Here is a 19859-nt window from a genome sequence, read left to right on the forward strand (position 1 = left end):
TGTGATTACTGAATCTTATTCCAAAACCATGGGTGTTAATATGCTGCTGTAATGGCCACCACTCTTCTGAGAAGGCTTTCCACAAGGTTTTAGCTGCAGGAAGCTGCTCTCTTTCTGTCACAAGAGCTTTAACCCTGCGTGAAAAAAACCCTCACTCATTCGAAAGCCACTCTGTTGACGCCAAAAAGCAGGGTCGTCCAGGCACTAACGTGGAACCTGGCTCAACTTTTGCTGGACTTTAATGCAACTTCATCCGGCAACGCAGTGTGTAGGCCTATCAAATACATGCCGGCGCACATTCCAGGTGAACTACTTTGTAACGTAGACGCTGTATTTCTACTGTTATCCTTCCTCATAGTATCATAAAACGCTGTGCAGTGTTTTGGCAACTTATTGGCTTTCAAACTCATGAATATGTTCTCCAACAAGTTAATCGTATTTTATCGTGAAGTTTGAAAGTGTAAAAAGTCAGGTTGTGGTTTTTATGTGGGGTTATGTGCCAGAATGTTTCTTGGCAGGGTGCAGTAACTTCCTGGCCATGAGCAGCAACTTCCCTGGTTCGAATCTGCCATCAAATGCCCCCAAAAATAATTATATAAAAAAAAAAGAAACAGTCTGGCACATAATCCTTTTTTATGGATTAACCAAAGGTTGTTTACCCCAGTTTCCTGTCTCTCGAGTTTCCAGTTTGATATTATGTGAAGCTTGAGCTCGCAGGTGATTGGCTTAGTTTTGCACATAAATCCCTGTAAAGCTACAAATGATCAGTTTTATGTGTATGAATTAAACAAACGAGATCTAACGTGTTAATGAGTTAAATTCCGCGGTAAAACTTAGACAGAGCCAGGTTCTCCTGCTTTTGGTCTTTATGCTAAGCTACGCTAATCGGCTGCTGGCTGTGGCTACGTCTTGAACGGATAGATTTGAGACTGGTCGTCACATCTTACGCGTGGCAAGAAAGTAAATGAGCACATTTCCCAAAATGTCAAACTATTGAACGATGCTTTAAAGAATCTGGGTGCAACCGAAATGTAACAAATGGATGAGCTCACAGGCATTTGGTGATTATTCAGGAAAATTTGACTCATTTTATTAGACTTTTTTTCTTTAATTCACGTCATCTATCACCGTTGCCTTTGATCTTTAAAAGCAGTGTAGCCTAATGGTGTATTTCCCTCAGCTCATTAATTACAAATGGGTTTAAATACTCTACCACTGACATCTTATTCTAATGTATTGTCTCTTTTTCTTTTCCCAGACTTCCAGTGGGTTCAAGGAGATGTTTGTGAAGTGCAGCTCATGGTCTACAACCCCATGCCTTACGAACTTCGTGTAGAGAACATGGTCAGTGAAATGTATTACACCTAAATGTGATAACATGCTATGAAGGAGAATCAGTGGGTTTAAATAGTTCATAAATCCGAATTTTTGAAAATCTAACCACAGCTTTGTGAAAACAGGAGGTTGCTGACCCGCTTTTCTTTTTTCGCTGTAGTAATACAAACAGTCCCTCTGGACCCACCTAAGAATGGCAACAGGGCAAGTGACATCGCTTTGTAGTCATCCTCGACACCCTAATTAAGATCCCTTAAAAGCTTTTTTGACAGTTTAATACTGTAATGATTGTATGAGATGGTGAGAACAAACTCGTCTCGCTCCTGACAAGTAAGAAAACATCAGTAGGGAGAGGCAGACCCCCTGTAGTGCCATTACTTTTATGGTTTCACACACCATCCTGTCAGACCAGATAGGTTCTATATTGAGGTAGGCGTAAGACCATTTGCTCTCCTTTTCTGTGCAAAATCAAGTTTGAATAGAGCCATGAGACATCAGGGAGTCCAGTTTAATTGTATTGTTTAATAGCTGCTTGGCGACTGCAGCTTTTTACGCTCAGAACGTTTCCCTATTAAAGGACCTCCAACTGTAGTGTAGACCTACACTTCTGTGACATCCATGTCTAATTTATGTACTTTGTTTCTCCCTTACCACTCCTTTTCAAACACACACACACGCACCAGTTGAGCCACTTTATCAGGTTCAAGGGTGCAAAAGATTACCAAATAAATTGCTGTTCTTCCCGCTCACTGCTGTGTCTGTTTATGAATGCAGTGATGTGGGACAACCTTGAAATGCAAAGCAATCATCAGGCTCAATAAAAGGCCAGCAGGGAGAGGTCTGCTCTCAGTGGCTGGATGGCGGCGGCACACACAGCGTCGCACGCAATGTACTACCTGTCAAAAGTGATGTTGCCTTTAATTATTTGGAAAGTCGAGAACAAATTGCCGTGAAAGTTTTGTGGCAGAGTGTGAACGGAGACAGTGGCCTCTTAATTGTGGCGGCTGTCTCAAGAGCTGACGCCAAATAGACTCGGACAGGTCTCGCTGGTTGATTTAGCCGCCCTGCATCGCCTGATAGCGCCACATGCTGTTACAGACATAAGGAATTGCAGGCGACCTCCAGTTTGGAACATGGAGATCAAGTGTTTAAAACTGGAGGAATAATCACCAACCAGTTGACCGAGTGTGAATTTGTGTGTGTTAAAGCTCCAGAGAGACAATGAATATCATCTCACTAGATCCCAAACTGTGGCTGCAGCGGAGAAAAGAGATCCATCCCTCCAAATATACAGTATCACCGTTCACCATTGAAAATAATGATTCAGAACTTAAAAAGCAAAATAACAACCTATTCCAATAAAGTGCGTTTTTTTTGCTGCTCCAGTCACTTTATATCACCTTGGACATTCCCAATTTAAAAGTTACTATTCCAAAAATGAATCAACTAACTTTTATTGATTATAAAAAATAACAGTTATTTGCAGTCCCCCAGGAATATTGCTGTGCTGTACAGTGATTTTGGAGTCGTGACCCCAGTCAGAATTACAGGTCATGTGACGTACATCACAATCAATTCAAATCAAAGATGTCTTTTCTGATTGTCATGACAATTTGTAAATGTTGGAAAATTAGCCATAGAAAGGTTTTGAAGAGTCGTATCAGTCAATTATTTTCGTGGCATTCGCGTGCGTGAGGAGTCCGCAGGAAGTCTGCCGGCTCAGCAACACAAGTGCTCTAATGACGAAGCTCTATGGGCCTTGAACATGCTTGGCGTGAGCACTCGAGGTGATTTGAAGTGCCATCTCAAGTACAGGGAGTTTCTGTACTGTTTGCAGAGTTCCTGTGTGGTGAAACAATCAAACCGGCAAGGTCAAATAGTGAAGAGGACGCCATTAACTCCTCCCACCCACAGGTGAATCGATCTGGTCACAGATGGAGGCTGGAGCCCTTCACAGCTCCGTGGCAGCTGGGAACCTCAGGTGGTGTTGTAGAGTCACGCAGGTGGAGACAGACAGGGGTGACGCAAGCTGCCGAGAGCTCCTCTGTACCCCAGACAAAGTGACTACCGTTAGACCGGAGCAACCATCTATCCACTGTACACAAACCAGCTCTCTGAAACACATGGGGAAACAAACAAACACACACACACACACACACACACACACACACACACACACACACACACACACACACACACACACACACACACACAAGGTCATTTTTCCATCTTCCGTCACCAAGGTGACCCTGTAGTTTGGCAAAGCAGGCCCTCCTTCTCAGTCACAGCACGACTTCAGTGCTGATATCCAGCTTTGCTTTATTGATTTTCTATTAAAGTGGTGCTTTTTTACCACAGCCCCCACCCCCACCCTTTCATTTTCAGAGGGGTCACTGTCAGATGCGTCCGTCACCCCTCAAACAAGTTTGGGATATTTCTTTGCTTTTTCTCAAACCGACAAATGATGCTTTTAGTTTTGCCTCTCATTTACTGAACTGAGGTCAACTGAGTTATTCACAGTAAAGATGGATTCATTATTTACTTCAATAATGAAACAAGAAAATAATATATATCCTCATATTGTGTGATTGAAGTACTGCTAAAAGTTGTATTTAATGTGCAGGTTTGAGCCAAATGAATACCAAGAGAATATCCTGTCTTGGGAATGTATGTTTCTTATTTTGTCTGGCTCTCTCTGCATGACTGTTTTGTTGCTATGGGATGCGCAGTTATCTGCCAGAGAGAAAGAAATAATCCCAATCATTAATAATAATCAGATCATTATCGTAGCATTGGTTAAAGCAAAACAAAAGGTTAACCGCATACTGTCAGTGTTGTACAATGAAGTCGATGCACACCAGCCCAGACAATATCATTGACTTGTACATGCTCTAATTGCTGCAAATGAACTATTTCCAATAGGTTAACATTGACACCTCTGCTATCCAATAAAGGCGTGTAATGTAAGAGTTTAAATCACAGCCGAGGTACCTCACAGGCTCAGCTCTTCGGCAGCCTTCCCTCTAGTGAGGTAGTGTCTGCTGTTAGGGATTGATGCAGTCATTACGTCACCTCAGTCTGCCTCGTGCAACCAGGCAGTGTGTACTGGGAATGTAAATAGTGCTATTCTGAGGGGGCATGAGCACACATTCAAAGAAAACTTGAAAGCCACGTGAAGGGCTTTTCTGACTACAAATTAGGCTTAGTGTTTTTGTCACTGCAGCCAATTTGACGACGATGCACTGTTCATTATTAAAACATTTTTTTTTATCACAGACTATTGAGAGGCTGCAGTTGACGTCACACCCTCTAGCAGCGGCCCTTCTAGCAGGAAGAATCCACACTATTCTCGGTAGCTAGTTTCAGATGAGACAGCCTTATCAAAGGAGGTATCCAGACCCGTGTAAACTGCACAATAGAAGAAATACCAAACCCATAGCTACATTTCACACTCCTTTCAACAAATACCACAGAAACGTATGGATATCTGAAATTAGAATTGACATTTTGGGGTAGAGAACTAAAGAAGAGACCTTTGTTGGGGTTAAGCTGGGAGCTGAGAGTTCACAAGGCTTTGTAGTGATTGTTGTGGGTGTAGGGATGGCAATGTTTGTTGGTCTGACCGTTGGTCGGTAGGTCTGCTGCTTTGGTCCAGACTGAAATATCTCAACATCTGGATGGATTGAAGTAAATTTTGCCGCAAATGTTTAGTGTCCCGAGAGACTAAATTCTAATGACTTTACATTTAGCACCATCATCAGGTCAAAATTTTAATTAGTTCAGTACTTTATGGCCAAATCCCTGCTTAACTCACTATTATTTTAAGTTCAGCGCTAATTAGCAAATGTTACGCTATGTTATGCTCTTTCGGGATTCCGGTTTATGATAACCTGGTTTTATTTTCACTAGTATTAATAATGGGTCAAACAACCTGTCTGATTGTCTGATCTTATTCCCAATTACTTTGGTGAGTGCAATGTTATCATAACCACGAAAACAAGACCCAAGTTGTAAAAAATCTGAATTATCCTTTGAGCAGTTCTTTCATATAATTGGATATTTCTGAGTTGATTTAAATTCGGTACAAAACCGTTCATTAAAGGGCTCTAAATCACTCTTTGGCCAGGGAGCTCAACATTTCCCAGTGCATAAAAAAAACCTTGGCATAGGATATTCCGGTCCCTACAACGCTCGGTGGGAATTTGGAGGGCTGAATTTGAAACCTGTCTGATCCCCCTTCCTTCTGTGTTGTGATCTGTAGGACTTATTTTCAATCACTTCTCCGGCACACATGGCTCAAGTGGCCATTTCCCACGGAGAGCAATTTTCCCCAATGGAAATGGCCATCTCATGCTGACAGAGATTTAATCTTCAGGACGTCGCGGGCAGATTAAGATGATGAATCACATGAAACAGCTGGAGAGATACTTCACACCAAACTGTTCCTGGAGAGTCAGGCAGCTGCACGTCACTCTGCTTTTTCAAAGGGAAAACAAAAAGGGGGATTTGATTATTTGTAGAGGCTTCATTGTCAGTTTATCAGCTTCATAGAACCAGACTTACAGTTTGAAAACAAACTTTTCTCATTCATTTTTTGACACTTTTTACAGCTATGGCACTATGTTATGCTTGTGCTGACAAAAGAAGCACAAGAATTCAAAGTTTATGTGTCTTTTGTGCTTTAATGAAAGTTCTATCGTATCTTGTTTTCAGGGTTTGCTGACCTCTGGAGTGGAGTTTGAGTCCCTGCCTGCTGCTCTGTCCCTGCCTGCAGAGTCTGGCCTGTACCCTGTCACTCTGGTCGGCGTCCCACGTACAGCTGGCAACATCACTGTCAATGGTGAGTCCAGCTGAAAACCTGCTCCATTATTCTGATGTTGCACATAATAATGAGCTGTGATTTCCGTTTATAAACAGCTAAACATTTTCTGTGCTCCGCATTTAAACCCAGGTTACCACACGTCAGTGTTTGGTGTGACCAGTGATTGCCTGTTGGAGGGCCTGTCTGGTGTGAAGACCAGTGGCTGCTTGGTGGAGGTCATTCCCTCCCTTCCTCGCCTCCAGCTCAGCACGTCACTACCACGGTCAGAAACTCCCTGAACCCTCTCTGTGTCATTTCCATGCTTTTAATTGTTCACTAAAGCTACTGTATGGGTATGAGTTTACGCAGTAGGTAACAGATGGGCAGAGCTACAGATGTGTTGTGTGGAAAGTTTGGGAATGCCTGCAATGTTTGAACAACTAGCTAACCAGATAATTTGACCAGTTCACAGGGCAGTCTGTGAGTAGGACACTGACATATTTTTTTATTTTGTAAGCTCTGTACTCCAGCACATTGGGTATGACATGAGACGTATGTGCCTTACTTTGAAGGTGTTAACATCCACATAAGTGCTTTAATGGGACCAACATTTATAAAAATGATTTATTAATCATTTAGATAAAGTTAAATAAAGTCATCCTGTTTATTTTTTTGGTCTTAAAACCTTTGCAGTCACTCGGGTTAGGGTTATTGTTGACTTCACTTCACTAGGGCTCGGTAGCTCACCTGGTAGAGAGCGTACCATCAAGGCTCTCTTTCCCGCCTTTCCTGTCTCCTCTCTGCAGCTGTCACTATACAATAAAGGCAAAATGCCCAGGAAAAAAAATTGTCTTTAAAAAAGAAAAAGAAAAAAAAAAAAAGAACATTGCACTCTTTGGCTATAAAAATCTGAAAGGGCAATGAGTCTTACAGTGTTCACCCACAATTGATGTGACACCCCGAAAGCTGAAAGTCAGCACTTTTACCTTTGTTTCATTTCACATCCGCTGTGCCGGAGCACTGGGCCAAAACTATGAAAAATGTGTCACTGTCCTAATACTCACTGACTGCACTCTACTTGGATAGTGTTGATACTCAATTTCCTACCAAGTAACAAATGGTAAAAGGGTAACCAAAGGAGTGTCACTGGCCTATTTGATGTATTTTCACATACAAATCCTATCATGTGAATGATGTGGGATGAACCCACATATGCCAAATTAACAACAAGATATTATAATACCTGGTCTTTGCTGTTCACACAAGCCCCGTGTGTGAAACTATAGTTGTGCAACAGGGTCATAAGTTTCAGTGTCATCAACGTGCTTAGTGCCGTGTTTACCCTGAAGATTTAACATGTTGGAGAGTGTGCATGAAGTGGTTTGAATATTGGGGTTTCTTTGTGCTTATTTGGTCACATCATCAAGTGTCTTTCTGATTAAAAAGAGGGGGTTTTAATGGCGGAGTGGGCTAAAAGTCACAACTAATACAAGCTGTAGTAACCCTATTGTAATCTTACAGTCAGTATGGAAACTCTAGTTCATGCCTTCATGCCGAGCAGCATTTCATACAAACTAGCAGTTTCACACTTGCTGTTTGTGTGGGCCCAGCCTTTTATTTAGAAACCAGATTCTAAGCTTGCGCTCTAACATTAACCCCAACGTTAAGATTAACTGTGGCCATAAAAATAGACTTTTAAAGATTATGAGTACGATTCAGTGTAATAAAATGCAACTGCAGGTGTTTAGTGAATCAGCACATTGCCAGTTGCAAAAAGTAATAATATTTTCAGAATGAATGTGATTAAACTGGTAAATAATGCTGATAGCGACAGCTAACATTACTATTCTAAACACCTGTTCAAATTAGAGATGAAATGATGATTAACAAGTAAGTATTGCATATTTTACTCAAACACTGCACAGGCTCTTATACACTGAAACACTCAAAATACACAACAAACCAAAAACACACAGTGGAAGTCTTGGCTGCATAACTGCGTAACATAACTGCTGATGTTTGTAACGGAGTAGGTTTCCTTTTGTTCTGTCTCCGACAACTTAAACACCAGAGTAGCAGGTGAAATTATTTTCATTTACATCCTGTAAGGTGTTTGTTGCAGCAAAAATGGGAAACACATGAGGAGAAATCTTGGGTTAAATTGCTAAAATAAAAAGAAAATGGCAGGTAAAGCAGGGTTGTAAATCATTCTGACAGCAGAGCTGCTGCAAAATCCACTATTTAGGTCATGCCTGTAAGTACTGCACTTCAGCAGCTTTTGATGTGGAAAATCTTTTTATTCTCCAGTGTTAGAAGAGCACCACAGCTGACACATGAAGCTAATAGAATACAGCTGTAATATGTGGACTTTCGGGTGCTCTCACTGGGTCCACAGGTAGACCTTCAGCTCTGACTTCAGTCGAAGGGGTCCCTCGTTGACTTGCCAGATATCTTCTCGCCTGCAGCACGGAGCTGCAGATCTTGCAGCTTCTCTTTTTCACATTTTTAACATCAGTGTTAAACATTACCTTTTATTTTTTTTTTGTAACACTTTTAAAGGCTCAGCGCACAGACCTAAAAAGTATATGCAGTTGGTGATGGCTGGCATTGTAATTCTAGCCTCGGGCAGAGTGTTTGTTGAACTTTAAAGTTATGATACTGAACATGTGCATGTATAATGAGGTATGATGGAGTTGTAGAGAACACCCACATGTGATCTCTCATAATCTTGTACATTCCCTGACTCTGCTGCATTTGCATTATTTTGCTAAAAACAGATGGCAGCAGCTCTTAAAGACTTTAAGCATCAGCTGCAGGTGCTTTACGTTTTCACAGCTGATGAGAATACTTTGCTGGGATGTCGCTGACTGAGATGTGGCCAAAAATGCGACAATACACACAGTTTGAACTCCCAAAGAAAAGTGGATGAGGTTTAATGAGCTTTATGTGATTCATTGAGGATTTGCTCTTTAAATTACTGTTATCCCAGGTATGATTTGGTTACACTTAATAAATGGACCTTAGCTTTTCACATGTCAAACACTTTAAATACAATCCAAATGAGGTTTGATGGCAAAACCCACAAATCATCGAAAGCAGCACTGAACTCTTGTCAGGGGGAAAAAAAAAAAGCTGTCAACAAATGACGTTCCAGCTAATGAGATTCCAAGCGTTTTATCATCTTCGTCCTCTCTGGTCGATTAATGCCCGAAAGATTGTTCTTCAAATTATGATAGAAGTATAATGGAACTGATTGCGTCATATCAAACCACATCAAAACTTACCGTCCCCACTACAAGCCTGATATCTCTTGACTTATTTTCCGGAGAAATCTTAATTCATATCGACCCCTTCAGGGAGTAAAAGCAAGATCAATTTCACTTTCCCTCATGGCTGAAAAGTTCTCCCTCCTCCACAAACCTGAACAGGTCGGCCCACACGCCTCAGCCAATGTCCAAAGAGGAGCTGTCCAGCACTGTGTCCGTCCAGCTTTTCAACGGAGAGACCCAGCAGTTGACCATCACCTTGGAGAACATTGGATCTGAGGATATCGAGACCCTGGAGCTCACCTCTAAGATTGTCAGCACCAAAGGTTAGTGCCCCGATCATGACGACGAAAGCCTGATCTGTCAAGATCTGTCAGACGGGAACCACCGAACAAACAGGAAGTTGTGTCAGTACAGTAAAGGAAAAAAGAAAGGCAGGACAATTTGTAGATTCATAGCAAGTATAGACCTGTAAAAGTTAAACAAACCGTGCATTGAGATTATTGATGTGCGTACATGTAGCATTTGTTAGCAGTGCTGTTTTAGTCGAGACAGCTTTTGATGCTCTTCATCACCTGCTGAGCTTCTGCTGCAGCCTCTTGCAGTCCTCGTGTCCACAGTACCACAGAGGTCACTAGCCCCGTTGTCTTTGGTTCTACATCTTTCATGCCCCCGTGGCTTTTCACTCTGTGTTCCATCTCTTTGTTCGACACCTGCTCAGGTCCTCAGATCTCTGCAGCCCCCCCGACTGGCTGTCTCTCTCTTGCTTTATTGTCTTTGTCTCTCTCTTTGTCTGTGTGGAAAAAAAGCAGCTACATTATTAAAATGGGCAGCAAAATGCCCTTACATTGCTCATTCTGTTAAGCTTTAACTGCTGGTATGCCTCCCAGGTGCTACCTGCGGTCAGCAGTAAATCAAGTACAAAGTAGGATTTAAAATCCCACTTAGTGTCTATTCTATATGAATACATTTGAAATGTGTCTGTAAGAGAATTCCAATAGATATCATGTCGTGCAGCATCATTGTTGCAAAAATGAAAATGAAAAGAGTAAGTAGTAAATGCTTATTAAATGGCTCGGTGATTTCATAAATGTGGATAAAATGTACGCAAGGATTAGACAGTTAGACAAATTCAGTTAGAATTGAGTTGACATGTAAAACAAAAAACAAATAATAATAAAAGTGAATAAATTGTTTTAAATGCAATAATGAATGTACAAAACTCCATTTCGGACCCTTTCCTGTTCCCCTTATGCTTTTTCTCACTCACCCTTCCTGAAAGCTGCAGAGCTGGTCGAAGGCCAAAGGGTCAAAGCTCAAAGTCTTAAGAAGTGGAAAAATGGTGGTTTTGAACTGGCAGAAAGAGAAACCACCAACAAAGCTCTTCTTCTGTCACTTTGTTGTTTAAGCGTATTCTGAATGAATCATCATTGTCGTCATCCCTGTTCTTCTTCTTTTTGTTTTATCTTTTTTTCAGCCCTTCCAAGCTGTCCTCTTCTCTCCTTCAAATCTTATTTTCTTCTCCAGTTTCAGGGGATAACTTATTCAATTCTGTATTTTCCTCCGATTCTTCTCTGTTTAAAGCAGGCATTCCTGTCCAGGGCAACAGAGTGACCAGCAGCACTGAACATTCAATTCACTGTATACTTTGTTGTAGCAGTCGTTCAGCAGCTCAACCATGTAGAGAACGTGATGGAAATGTGGCATTTCTGTTTGTTTCACGTGTTCATTTGAGGAAGGTTACAGTCCTCCTCATCGCTCCACTCAGATCAAAGGTTTCTGTCTGCCGCTAATCTTCACCTCCTCAGTGACGACTGACATTTAAGTCACATGTTTTATGTACATCATGTCGTACCAAAGCAGTACTTATTGATACCTAACTTCTACCTAAGTTCTCAAATGCATCTGTATTTGATATTGTCTAAACATTGATAAGTGTATCCCAGTTGAAAAAATATAAAAATGATCCATTAGTCTAAATAAAAAGAGTTCATAATTATTCAATCGGAGATTAAAACAAGCCTTGAATAACATCTAAACTCTAATGCAGTGCACATACAAAACAGTGATCCCATTCTCATGATGATCTCCAGTTGATTATTACATTAGCAATGAGTAGTATATTGGTTATATGTATGTATTAATATTTAACACCAAAATGACTTTTCCCCCCTCTTCTCTCTCTGCTGTTCTTGTCCTTGAGGGAACTCGGCAGCAGCGCCTGGAAGCTACGAGAATGCTGTTATCAGTCATCTAGCTCTCTCTACCTCTGCAGTCACTATTGTTTTGGCTATTTTGGGTCACACAAACTCTCCACACAACCTCTGACACACATACAAACCAGTCTTGAAAATAGTCCAGCACAGTTGTTATTAGTGTACATTTAGCGTCACCATTATCATGTCACACATTATGTAAATATGAACAGGATACAGCAGTGGTTAATAATAAAGTATGAACATTAGAAGAGCTCATTTACGTAAGTGTCAACATATTCACTGTTTTACTAGTTGTTTCAGTTGTCTTCTGTTTATCTACTCTGAATTGTTTTCTAATTTATGAGCAGCATCCAAACACATACTGTACTCCACGCAATCTGCGTCATTTCATCTGTGGCACAGTGACCACCAGTTAAGATTCCCTCCTTTCCCCCCCCCCCCCCGACACTCTGCCGTTTCCTTGGGTGTGCTCGTGTAGCAGGCTTCATTACAGTACAAAGAAAGAACCCCTGTAAGCAATTAAGTGTACCACATCTGAGCTGGGAGACCTTTGAAGGCCATTTTAATGTCAGATCAGCTTCCGTCTGGAGTGTGTCACAGGAGTCATTTTCTAAATCTGATCTGGGTTTCACTTTGTTCCTAAAGGCTGTCTGTGTTAGCGTTTGATGCTGAAACTGTTTAAGTGGTTGTATTGAGTGATGACATATCCAGGATGCGCTCTCACCACAAAGATTATTAAAGAAATTCAGACATTTCACTTCCGACATTAGCAGCTGTTGTAATTGCAGGTTGTTTTTGTTTGTGCAGATGGAACCTGCTAATAGAACAAAATTGAACAAAACAGCTAATGATTGAACCCAACTGAGATGTTCCAAAAAACATGTCAACTATGTCCCATGTCTCATCAAGATGTATTAGTTTACCCCTCAAGACATCACAGTTGTAAAATCTCACTTTTCTCCCAAGAAACAAGTAAGAGTGCTATTTTGCTTCTCTTTTTTTAGTAGGCAGCTCTCCATCCTTCACATTCTTTATTTATACCAGACTGGAGTAGTGCAGCATTAACTGACCAGTAACTTTGTTGTGTTCAGAGAATCCCCTGAATTCTGAGTGTATATGCTGCACCTCAGCTTGTTGAAGAGCGCCCAAACAAACATTCACCGGGGGGAAAATGCACCGCTAACATCAGTTCGTAGGCTAGATAGCTAATTAGCTGCCGAGCTGCTGCACGTTAAACAGCATGTAAACTGAACTGCAAGTGTCAATAAGGTCTGGTTACACGCTGCTGTGGTCCTTACTCCACAATACCACCACTAACAACGCGCTGTCTGCCCGTGACATGTAGGCCACAGCGCAGGTTTGTTTACTTTGTGTCTAGTTCCCTGCTTGAGCTCAGCCTGCCAGCTGCTGTCAATCAAACACAGACACGCCCCTCCCATCGCTGACAGCAAAAGGAGCTTCCCCCAAACTTTTGCCTTCCTTTTTGATAATACAAAAATGGTGACAATACATTGAACAAACACATTGGCATAATTTTTGACTGCCAAAAGAGGGGTGACCAAGTTCAACTTCAGTGGGACTTCAAACAAACTTTATTTTGGAAATATTCTTTTATTTAGTAGTATCTACAGTCCACTTCGTACCACCTCAAGGGCAAGACAACAGTGGTGTGTTTGTTTGGAAAGATTGTGCATTGGGGAGGAGGAAGAGAAGGAAAAGCTCTTGTTATCTTGCAAGGGTTCTCATTGTCCCGTCTAAAGTTGTATTTAAGTATTTATGCAATTGTCATCTTGGTGCATCGAGTCTGTCTGTCGGAGCCATTTCATCTAGTCTTGTTTTGGGAGTCAGGTAGGATACAGAGCTTTTCTGTCAAGACTTTTTTTATGTTTAGAAAGAGTTTAGAAAGAGTTAGTTTTTTTCCGCTTTATGCTAACCACAGTGACCCCTTGGAAGCTGCTCGTAGATGAGCATATTTGCATATTTGAAATAAGCCGTATTTGCAGTGTATTGTTCCCAGTTTGTCCTAGAGGCTGAAAATTAGCACAAACTGGAGTGCAATGCCTTTCTGCACTGCGGCCAAACTGCAGTCTGTGTGTTTCTTGTCTCTGTTAGACAGTACGAAAGTGTTCTAGGTTTTCATCACATTGAATAACAGAGTGTCCCCCCCCCCTGTTACTTGATGGAGTCTTTTGTAAATGTGTCAGAAACTGACAGTTCAGCCAAAGCTCACAAATTGCCTCAGAGGAAGAAAAGCCTGGTGGACTGCATGATACAATCCAACCTGCTAATTGCATTGCAGTGCAATTGATCATCCAGCTCTTTTCTCTATGCAACTTCATCTTCTTTTTGTTGCCATAACTTCTGAAGCCACTGCAGTTTCAAGTAAAGTGCTTTGAATAAGCCCAGTCCTCGAAGAAATTACCACATTTTAATGAAAATGTATTTTTAATCTGGTCAGTCTAATTTTTACTGGTGTTTTACCACCTCATTCTATTAATGATGAGCAATCATCTACTTAAAATGGTATTATTTAAAGGTGCTCTCTAGACGGATAGAGTTCTCTGAATGTGGGCCGCTAGAACTGAGTTAACTATCCCTTCTACTTTTATGTGCATGGCATTCTTGAGATATTACGAGTTATCAAGAGTTCCACAGCAGCCTTAACCCTTTAGATGCATAAAACTCTCATTCTTTGTATCAGATTTAATAAAGCTGTGCCCACTCATGGTTCTATTGTATGAATCTCAATCATTGTGAAACTGGGCGCACACGCCCACATATAGCCATAAATAGACATCCCCTTCATCACCCGTTGGCATACTTGTGTCTGCTCTACACCTGTCAGCGAAAAAGAACGGCAAAGAAGAACCTCAATTTCACCAATTTCTTTCAATTCCTACCACAGTGCCTGAGCAGCTGTCATTACGCACAAACATTACTGTGGCTATTTTTAGTGCCCACATCATTAATTCATCACATGTACCAGTAAACCATCACCATCATCATCATCATCATCATCGTCGGTGGTTTCTCACTTATCATCGTTATAAACCTCAGAAAGATTCTCAATGATTTACAGCGCTCGTATCAAAGCAGACTTTACTAAGTGCCTCGCAATTGATGCGATCGATCAGACAGGATAAAAAGAAAGGTTATAAACACGGGGAAATAAAATGTTGCCTCCAATCTCAATCACAAGAAAAGTGACCACCCCAAAGTGGTTAATTTGGTGGGCATTTTATGGATAGCCGTGTAGTCTGCAAAGAAACCCCCACAATCAGTGAAGTTTGGCCAACAACCTACAAAACAAACAATATTATATTATTAGATTCTTTCTCTCAACTTGTCTTTCCATCTCCAGCACATCCCCCTCAGATCGCTCTACAGAACCACGTGTATGCCTGGTCTGAAGTATTTTTAATTTAGTTAAGTTCAGTTGAAATTAGGGGGAGGACATTGAACCACACACACAACTAAAATGTCAAGGACAACACAAGTCCAAGACACCAAAGAAGCAGGATTCCAGGTGACAAAACCAACACAATTAATACCTATATTACCATCAATGAAATTACTCTTTCTTTCAACCTTTGTACATTATGCATTTTTTTTTTTTTTTTTTGTTCATTCCAGATATTGTTTCCACGTGATAATTCACCCTCTGGGTCCCTCAGTCATGTACGCAGTGTAAGTTGCCTGATCTCTAAGCAGGAGATCATTGATGCGGTAGTGATGGAGGCTTTAGTGTCGCACTGCAGCACCATGGCAACAGGACTTACCATCCCTGGTCATCATATTAGCTTGTCCCCCACCTGCCCGTGCCTCCTTAGTTATAACCCGGCAGTGGCTTTGGACAGGCCACAGTTGAGAGGGCCTCTCTGAAGCCCTCTGCATTTTCTGTGGGGGCTGAATGAATAAAAGATAAAGAGTCACAATAGGAAGACATCTGTGGCAAAGCAAACAAAACATTACTCTTTCTGCCACAGCACAGCCGCAGCCATCTTGACATATGAGATAGGAGCTCAGCTTGTCAAAAATAAATATTTATTCATAAAAAACTTTCTAGAAAACAAAAACAAACCCTTAATTCTATAATGTATTGTATTGTGTTTAAGTAAGAGTAACCGCAAACTGAGTTGTCTCCCAATAGCAGACAATAAGCCGCCGTCAGACCTTTTGTTCATCACTGCTACAGTATTGCTCTTCTGTGGATATTAACATCAACTCCGCTCAATTGTCCTTCTGCGCATTCATATCAAATGTCTCATAAGGACAAAACACTTTCCACTGTGCAGCACATAAAAAAAGGGAAAGAGGGGATTAATATTGCTTCAGTGATTTTGTTACCATGAGCAGAGCTGGCTGTCGGCTGCCGGTGCAGTCCCTCTTTCTCATGTGACTGCATCAGTTTCCTTGTGATGGCTGTTTATTTGTGGTTCCAGTTCTGCTTGACATGGGGAATGGCATCTGTGCCTTTGAGCCAGAAAACTCTCCTTCTCTTTTTCTATCTATATGGATATCATTTTCACAAGTAACAAGTAAAGCTTGGACACAACAGTTCACACTCCAGTCTTGTTTCAGTCTTTGTTTGTGTCCCAAAAAATGTTTGTTAACGATTCCGCTTGTTAGTGCTGGCCTCTTCCTGACATGTTGCTGTTTGTTGCATATGGAGGGCAACACACGCACTCTTGCAAGTCTCACGAGATTCTGAACCTCTATTACGTATGTATTGGCATGCATTGATGCACCGTCTCCTTAAATGGGAGCGTCACCGATTTAACACGTCAAAGTGTGTTCATAGGTGTTGGGGAGTGCATTTGTGAAAAACGTTGCATTGTATGTCCAGAGGGAGCTGCGTGAAAGCTGATGAATGTCCTCAAGTGATGTCACTTGAGTCAGCATCGTTGGCAAAAATGACAAAAATCTGATGGTTTGGAGTTGGAAAGAAATGACCTGACCTCTGTAGCCCGCTCCTCATCTCTGCTTGAGGCTAGCGGCTAGTAGCTACTAGCATAACACACACACACAAATCTCTGAACGAAATTTAGGCTGCTGAGTTGCCTTGTAGGTGCCAGGTATTGACAAGGAAGAAGAATGCGTGGAATAAAAAAAGATCTGGTTCTGCTGCATCGATTTTGATCCTTTTTTTTTGGCAATGTTATAGGAGTGCAATGCTAAATCATTGAAGTACTCTTTTAATACTGCCGTGCTTTTCTATTCTTATTTTAACTTTGTGAGGTAAAGGCAAATCCTACCACCAGCAATGAAACTTTAAAACTTTAAACCAAATACAGAATCAGAAATCATTGATGGAGCCTCTTCAGTCTTATATCCCTCTGATTTATGTCCTTATTAGATGATTCCACCCCCTGATGCCAACGTCTGATTTTCATGCAGGAGACCAAAGTAAATTATTGGTCTCCCAACCCCCAACCTTTCAAACCTCAATAACGGGGCTGTCACTCGCATGGCACTCACCACAGCACATGACCCTGGACACCCTCTCAACCCATTTTTCATTCTTCTCCCAACTGGCTGCAGATACAGGACACACATTTTGGAAACATTGGCATTTGCCTTTTACTTTTCACAACTGTTTTTTGTGTTTTTTCCCCACAACATTCAAAATCAATCACCACTACTTTAACAATTGCCATCTCCCATTAAATGTACCGCCTTTGTTGTGTGATATGGTGGCTCTTTTTTATACTTTATATTTATATATTTTTATTCTGGGACTCCACCAGAGCAGCTTTGCATGATCCACAAAGTCCTTATTTATCTTCTCCTGGCCCTTTCTGCACCGTCTGTCTGAAACAAGCCGTTTTACACAAACTGAACAACCTGCAAACACTTGGAAGAGTTGTTCCTGAGCAGAGCGCTCCAATAACTCACACAGACTGAGTGGGTGGATGAGCGTCCCTGCACTTGATGGGTGGTGCTGTGTCTGGAGCAGATGACTTGCTGGGGGGTGTGGCTGAGTGCGGTGACTGTATAGTTGTGACATCACAACCTTACAGAAGTCCTGACGGCTCGTTTTTAAATGAGTTTCTGAATATGGGCGGTGCGCGTTTCTGGACTGAGCGTTTTGATCCTTTCACAGTATTTATAGAGCACCTAGACCTGCTTTATAATCAAACAAGACATGGAGATCTCACTGTCTACAATATGGGACTTTAATGTTAAACATCTGTGATGCGCCTCTACCATCATTGGCTTTTGCTACGAAAAAAAGAAGGAACCTTTCAGTCATAGTGTTTTGTCATATATCTTTGTCAAGTCTTGACAATTAACACTTCAGTTAATAGGATTGTGATCGTGCACCTGAGCACATGACAGTGTAGAGGTCAGATGTTTCTCTTTGGTGTTGAGTCTTCCTTTATGCTAATCCATGCCTACTGTTGACACTGCATTGATTCAATTGGATCCTGGACCCAGAGCCCTTTGTTCCCCAATTACTTTTTGGCTTGATGAGAAATTAGATGTGCGGTGTCTCCTAAATTTTTAATTTTCAATTCAATTAAATTACAATTCAGTTTGGCAATTTTTAATGAGTACTTAGTCGTAGAAGTTTGGTGATTAACAGTGACACAATACCTCATGCAGTTCTCAGATGAGTCCTGATGTGTCCAGACTGGTGCCTGTTATACATACCTTCCAGCTCTACAGCAATGCCTCTACACGTTTCTAACAGGTGGATTATTGGGGAAGAAAAAAAAAAAGCAGGGGAGTATCAGCCAGAGAGAGTGAGATTATGAAAACCTAGCCTAAGTGTCTGGAGCAGTGTTTGAAATAGAGGTTGTTTCATATCTGCTCTGAAGTAGCACTGACTCCACATTGTATTTTTAAGATTAGGAATTTCTCTGGTTAATACTTTAAATAAGGCATGGAAGATTTCTCAACAGTCATTGGGGCTGCCATTTCTTGTGACTCATAGTTTAGTAGTGTGATGATAATAACGTCATCCACAACCCTGGCTGTCAACCTGTTGAATTACAAGGCCCGGCGTTGCATATTCAAGTGAACGACTTGTTTTTTCTTCCCGGTCCCATTTCTTTTAAATCATTTCCCCATTGCCTCCCTCTCTGTCCCCCTTCTCTTTTTTTCCTCTCCTTTAATTCACTGCAAGGAGCTCTGACTTTATGAATATTTAAAGTGGAGCGTTATTCACAAAATCTTTATTTAATGCTGCCTACATTCACATCCTCTCGGAGGATTTTAAAGGCTTTGGTTATGAATCAAGCAGGGACGTGTAAACTGTTGTTCTTACAGTGAGCTTGCGTCTCCCTTTCTGCTGCGCTTTTGTTCAAATCAGCCTGCTTGCTGTTGCTGCAATCCCTAAGAGCAGGAATGGCTCACCTGCATAGACAGAACACATGCTTTATTCAGGTGATCTATCATTCATTTGATGCTCCCGGCTGAAGTGGATGCAGCTGAGTCATTCGGCTCAGGTAGAAGGGGTTGGAGGCATAAATTAGGGAGTCAGGTCTAGTGACGAGCAGCCAAAGGACTCGTGGGTATGAGGCCAATCAGTGGCTTTGTTGCTCTGGAAAGCTTATTGCAAAAGAACTGTCATAGCGGCACTGGTTTCTTTAGTGCTGAGCAACCTGCAGCAGGTACAATCAGATGCCCGTCTCTTTTTCTTCCAATCTCAATTTGCACAAACTGCACAGACAGTAACCAGCAGCTCAAAGTCAATTTTGTTTTCTTTCTCTGGAAATATTTTCATCCAAAAGTGTGAAAGCAAAACTTGGCAAGTCTTGCCATATTTTATCCTTGCAGGTGTCATCATGCTCAGAAATGCCTTGTCATTTATCATCTAATTCTTTTTCATTTCATTTGTTTGTTTTTAATTTGTCTCTCTCGCTCTCTCTCTCTCTCTCTCTCCCCTTTGTGTGTGTGCAGAGAAAGTGTTTGGGGAGTTTCTGAGCTGGGAGCTAGAGGAGGCTTTGTCTCACCTGCCTCTGAAGCCTGGCCACACTGTGACATTGACTGTCAGCATCAAAGTCAAGCTGGACTTCTCTGGTCAGGAGAACCTGCTGCAGGACCTCAATGATGGTGAGTGGACACAGAAACCTGCTGAGTAATACAAGAGCTTATTAAATATAAAAAAAAATTCTAAATAGGTCCAAAGTACAGCACAATTGTGAAAAGCTCACAGTTTACTTTAAGGGTGTAACACATTTTTAGCTACACTAGCGGTGTGGCCCTGGGGATGGCAGTGTCCCTTGGTTGGTC

At 41.5% G+C, this 19859-nt stretch overlaps 1 protein-coding gene across 1 annotated transcript in view; it reads left to right on the forward strand.

The window, feature by feature from the left end:
* Positions 1-19859, forward strand: part of trappc9 (trafficking protein particle complex subunit 9) — a 175352-nt gene that overhangs the window by 34744 nt on the left and 120749 nt on the right. Inside the window, exons 13-17 of the mRNA XM_070921413.1 lie at positions 1259-1344; positions 6049-6175; positions 6287-6419; positions 9565-9728; positions 19527-19679. Of these exons, the coding sequence (XP_070777514.1) occupies positions 1259-1344; positions 6049-6175; positions 6287-6419; positions 9565-9728; positions 19527-19679 (663 nt within the window). The remainder of the gene's footprint in view (positions 1-1258; positions 1345-6048; positions 6176-6286; positions 6420-9564; positions 9729-19526; positions 19680-19859) is intronic.

Source organism: Enoplosus armatus, chromosome 16, assembly GCF_043641665.1.
Source record: "Enoplosus armatus isolate fEnoArm2 chromosome 16, fEnoArm2.hap1, whole genome shotgun sequence".
NCBI classification, from domain to species: domain Eukaryota; kingdom Metazoa; phylum Chordata; class Actinopteri; order Centrarchiformes; family Enoplosidae; genus Enoplosus; species Enoplosus armatus.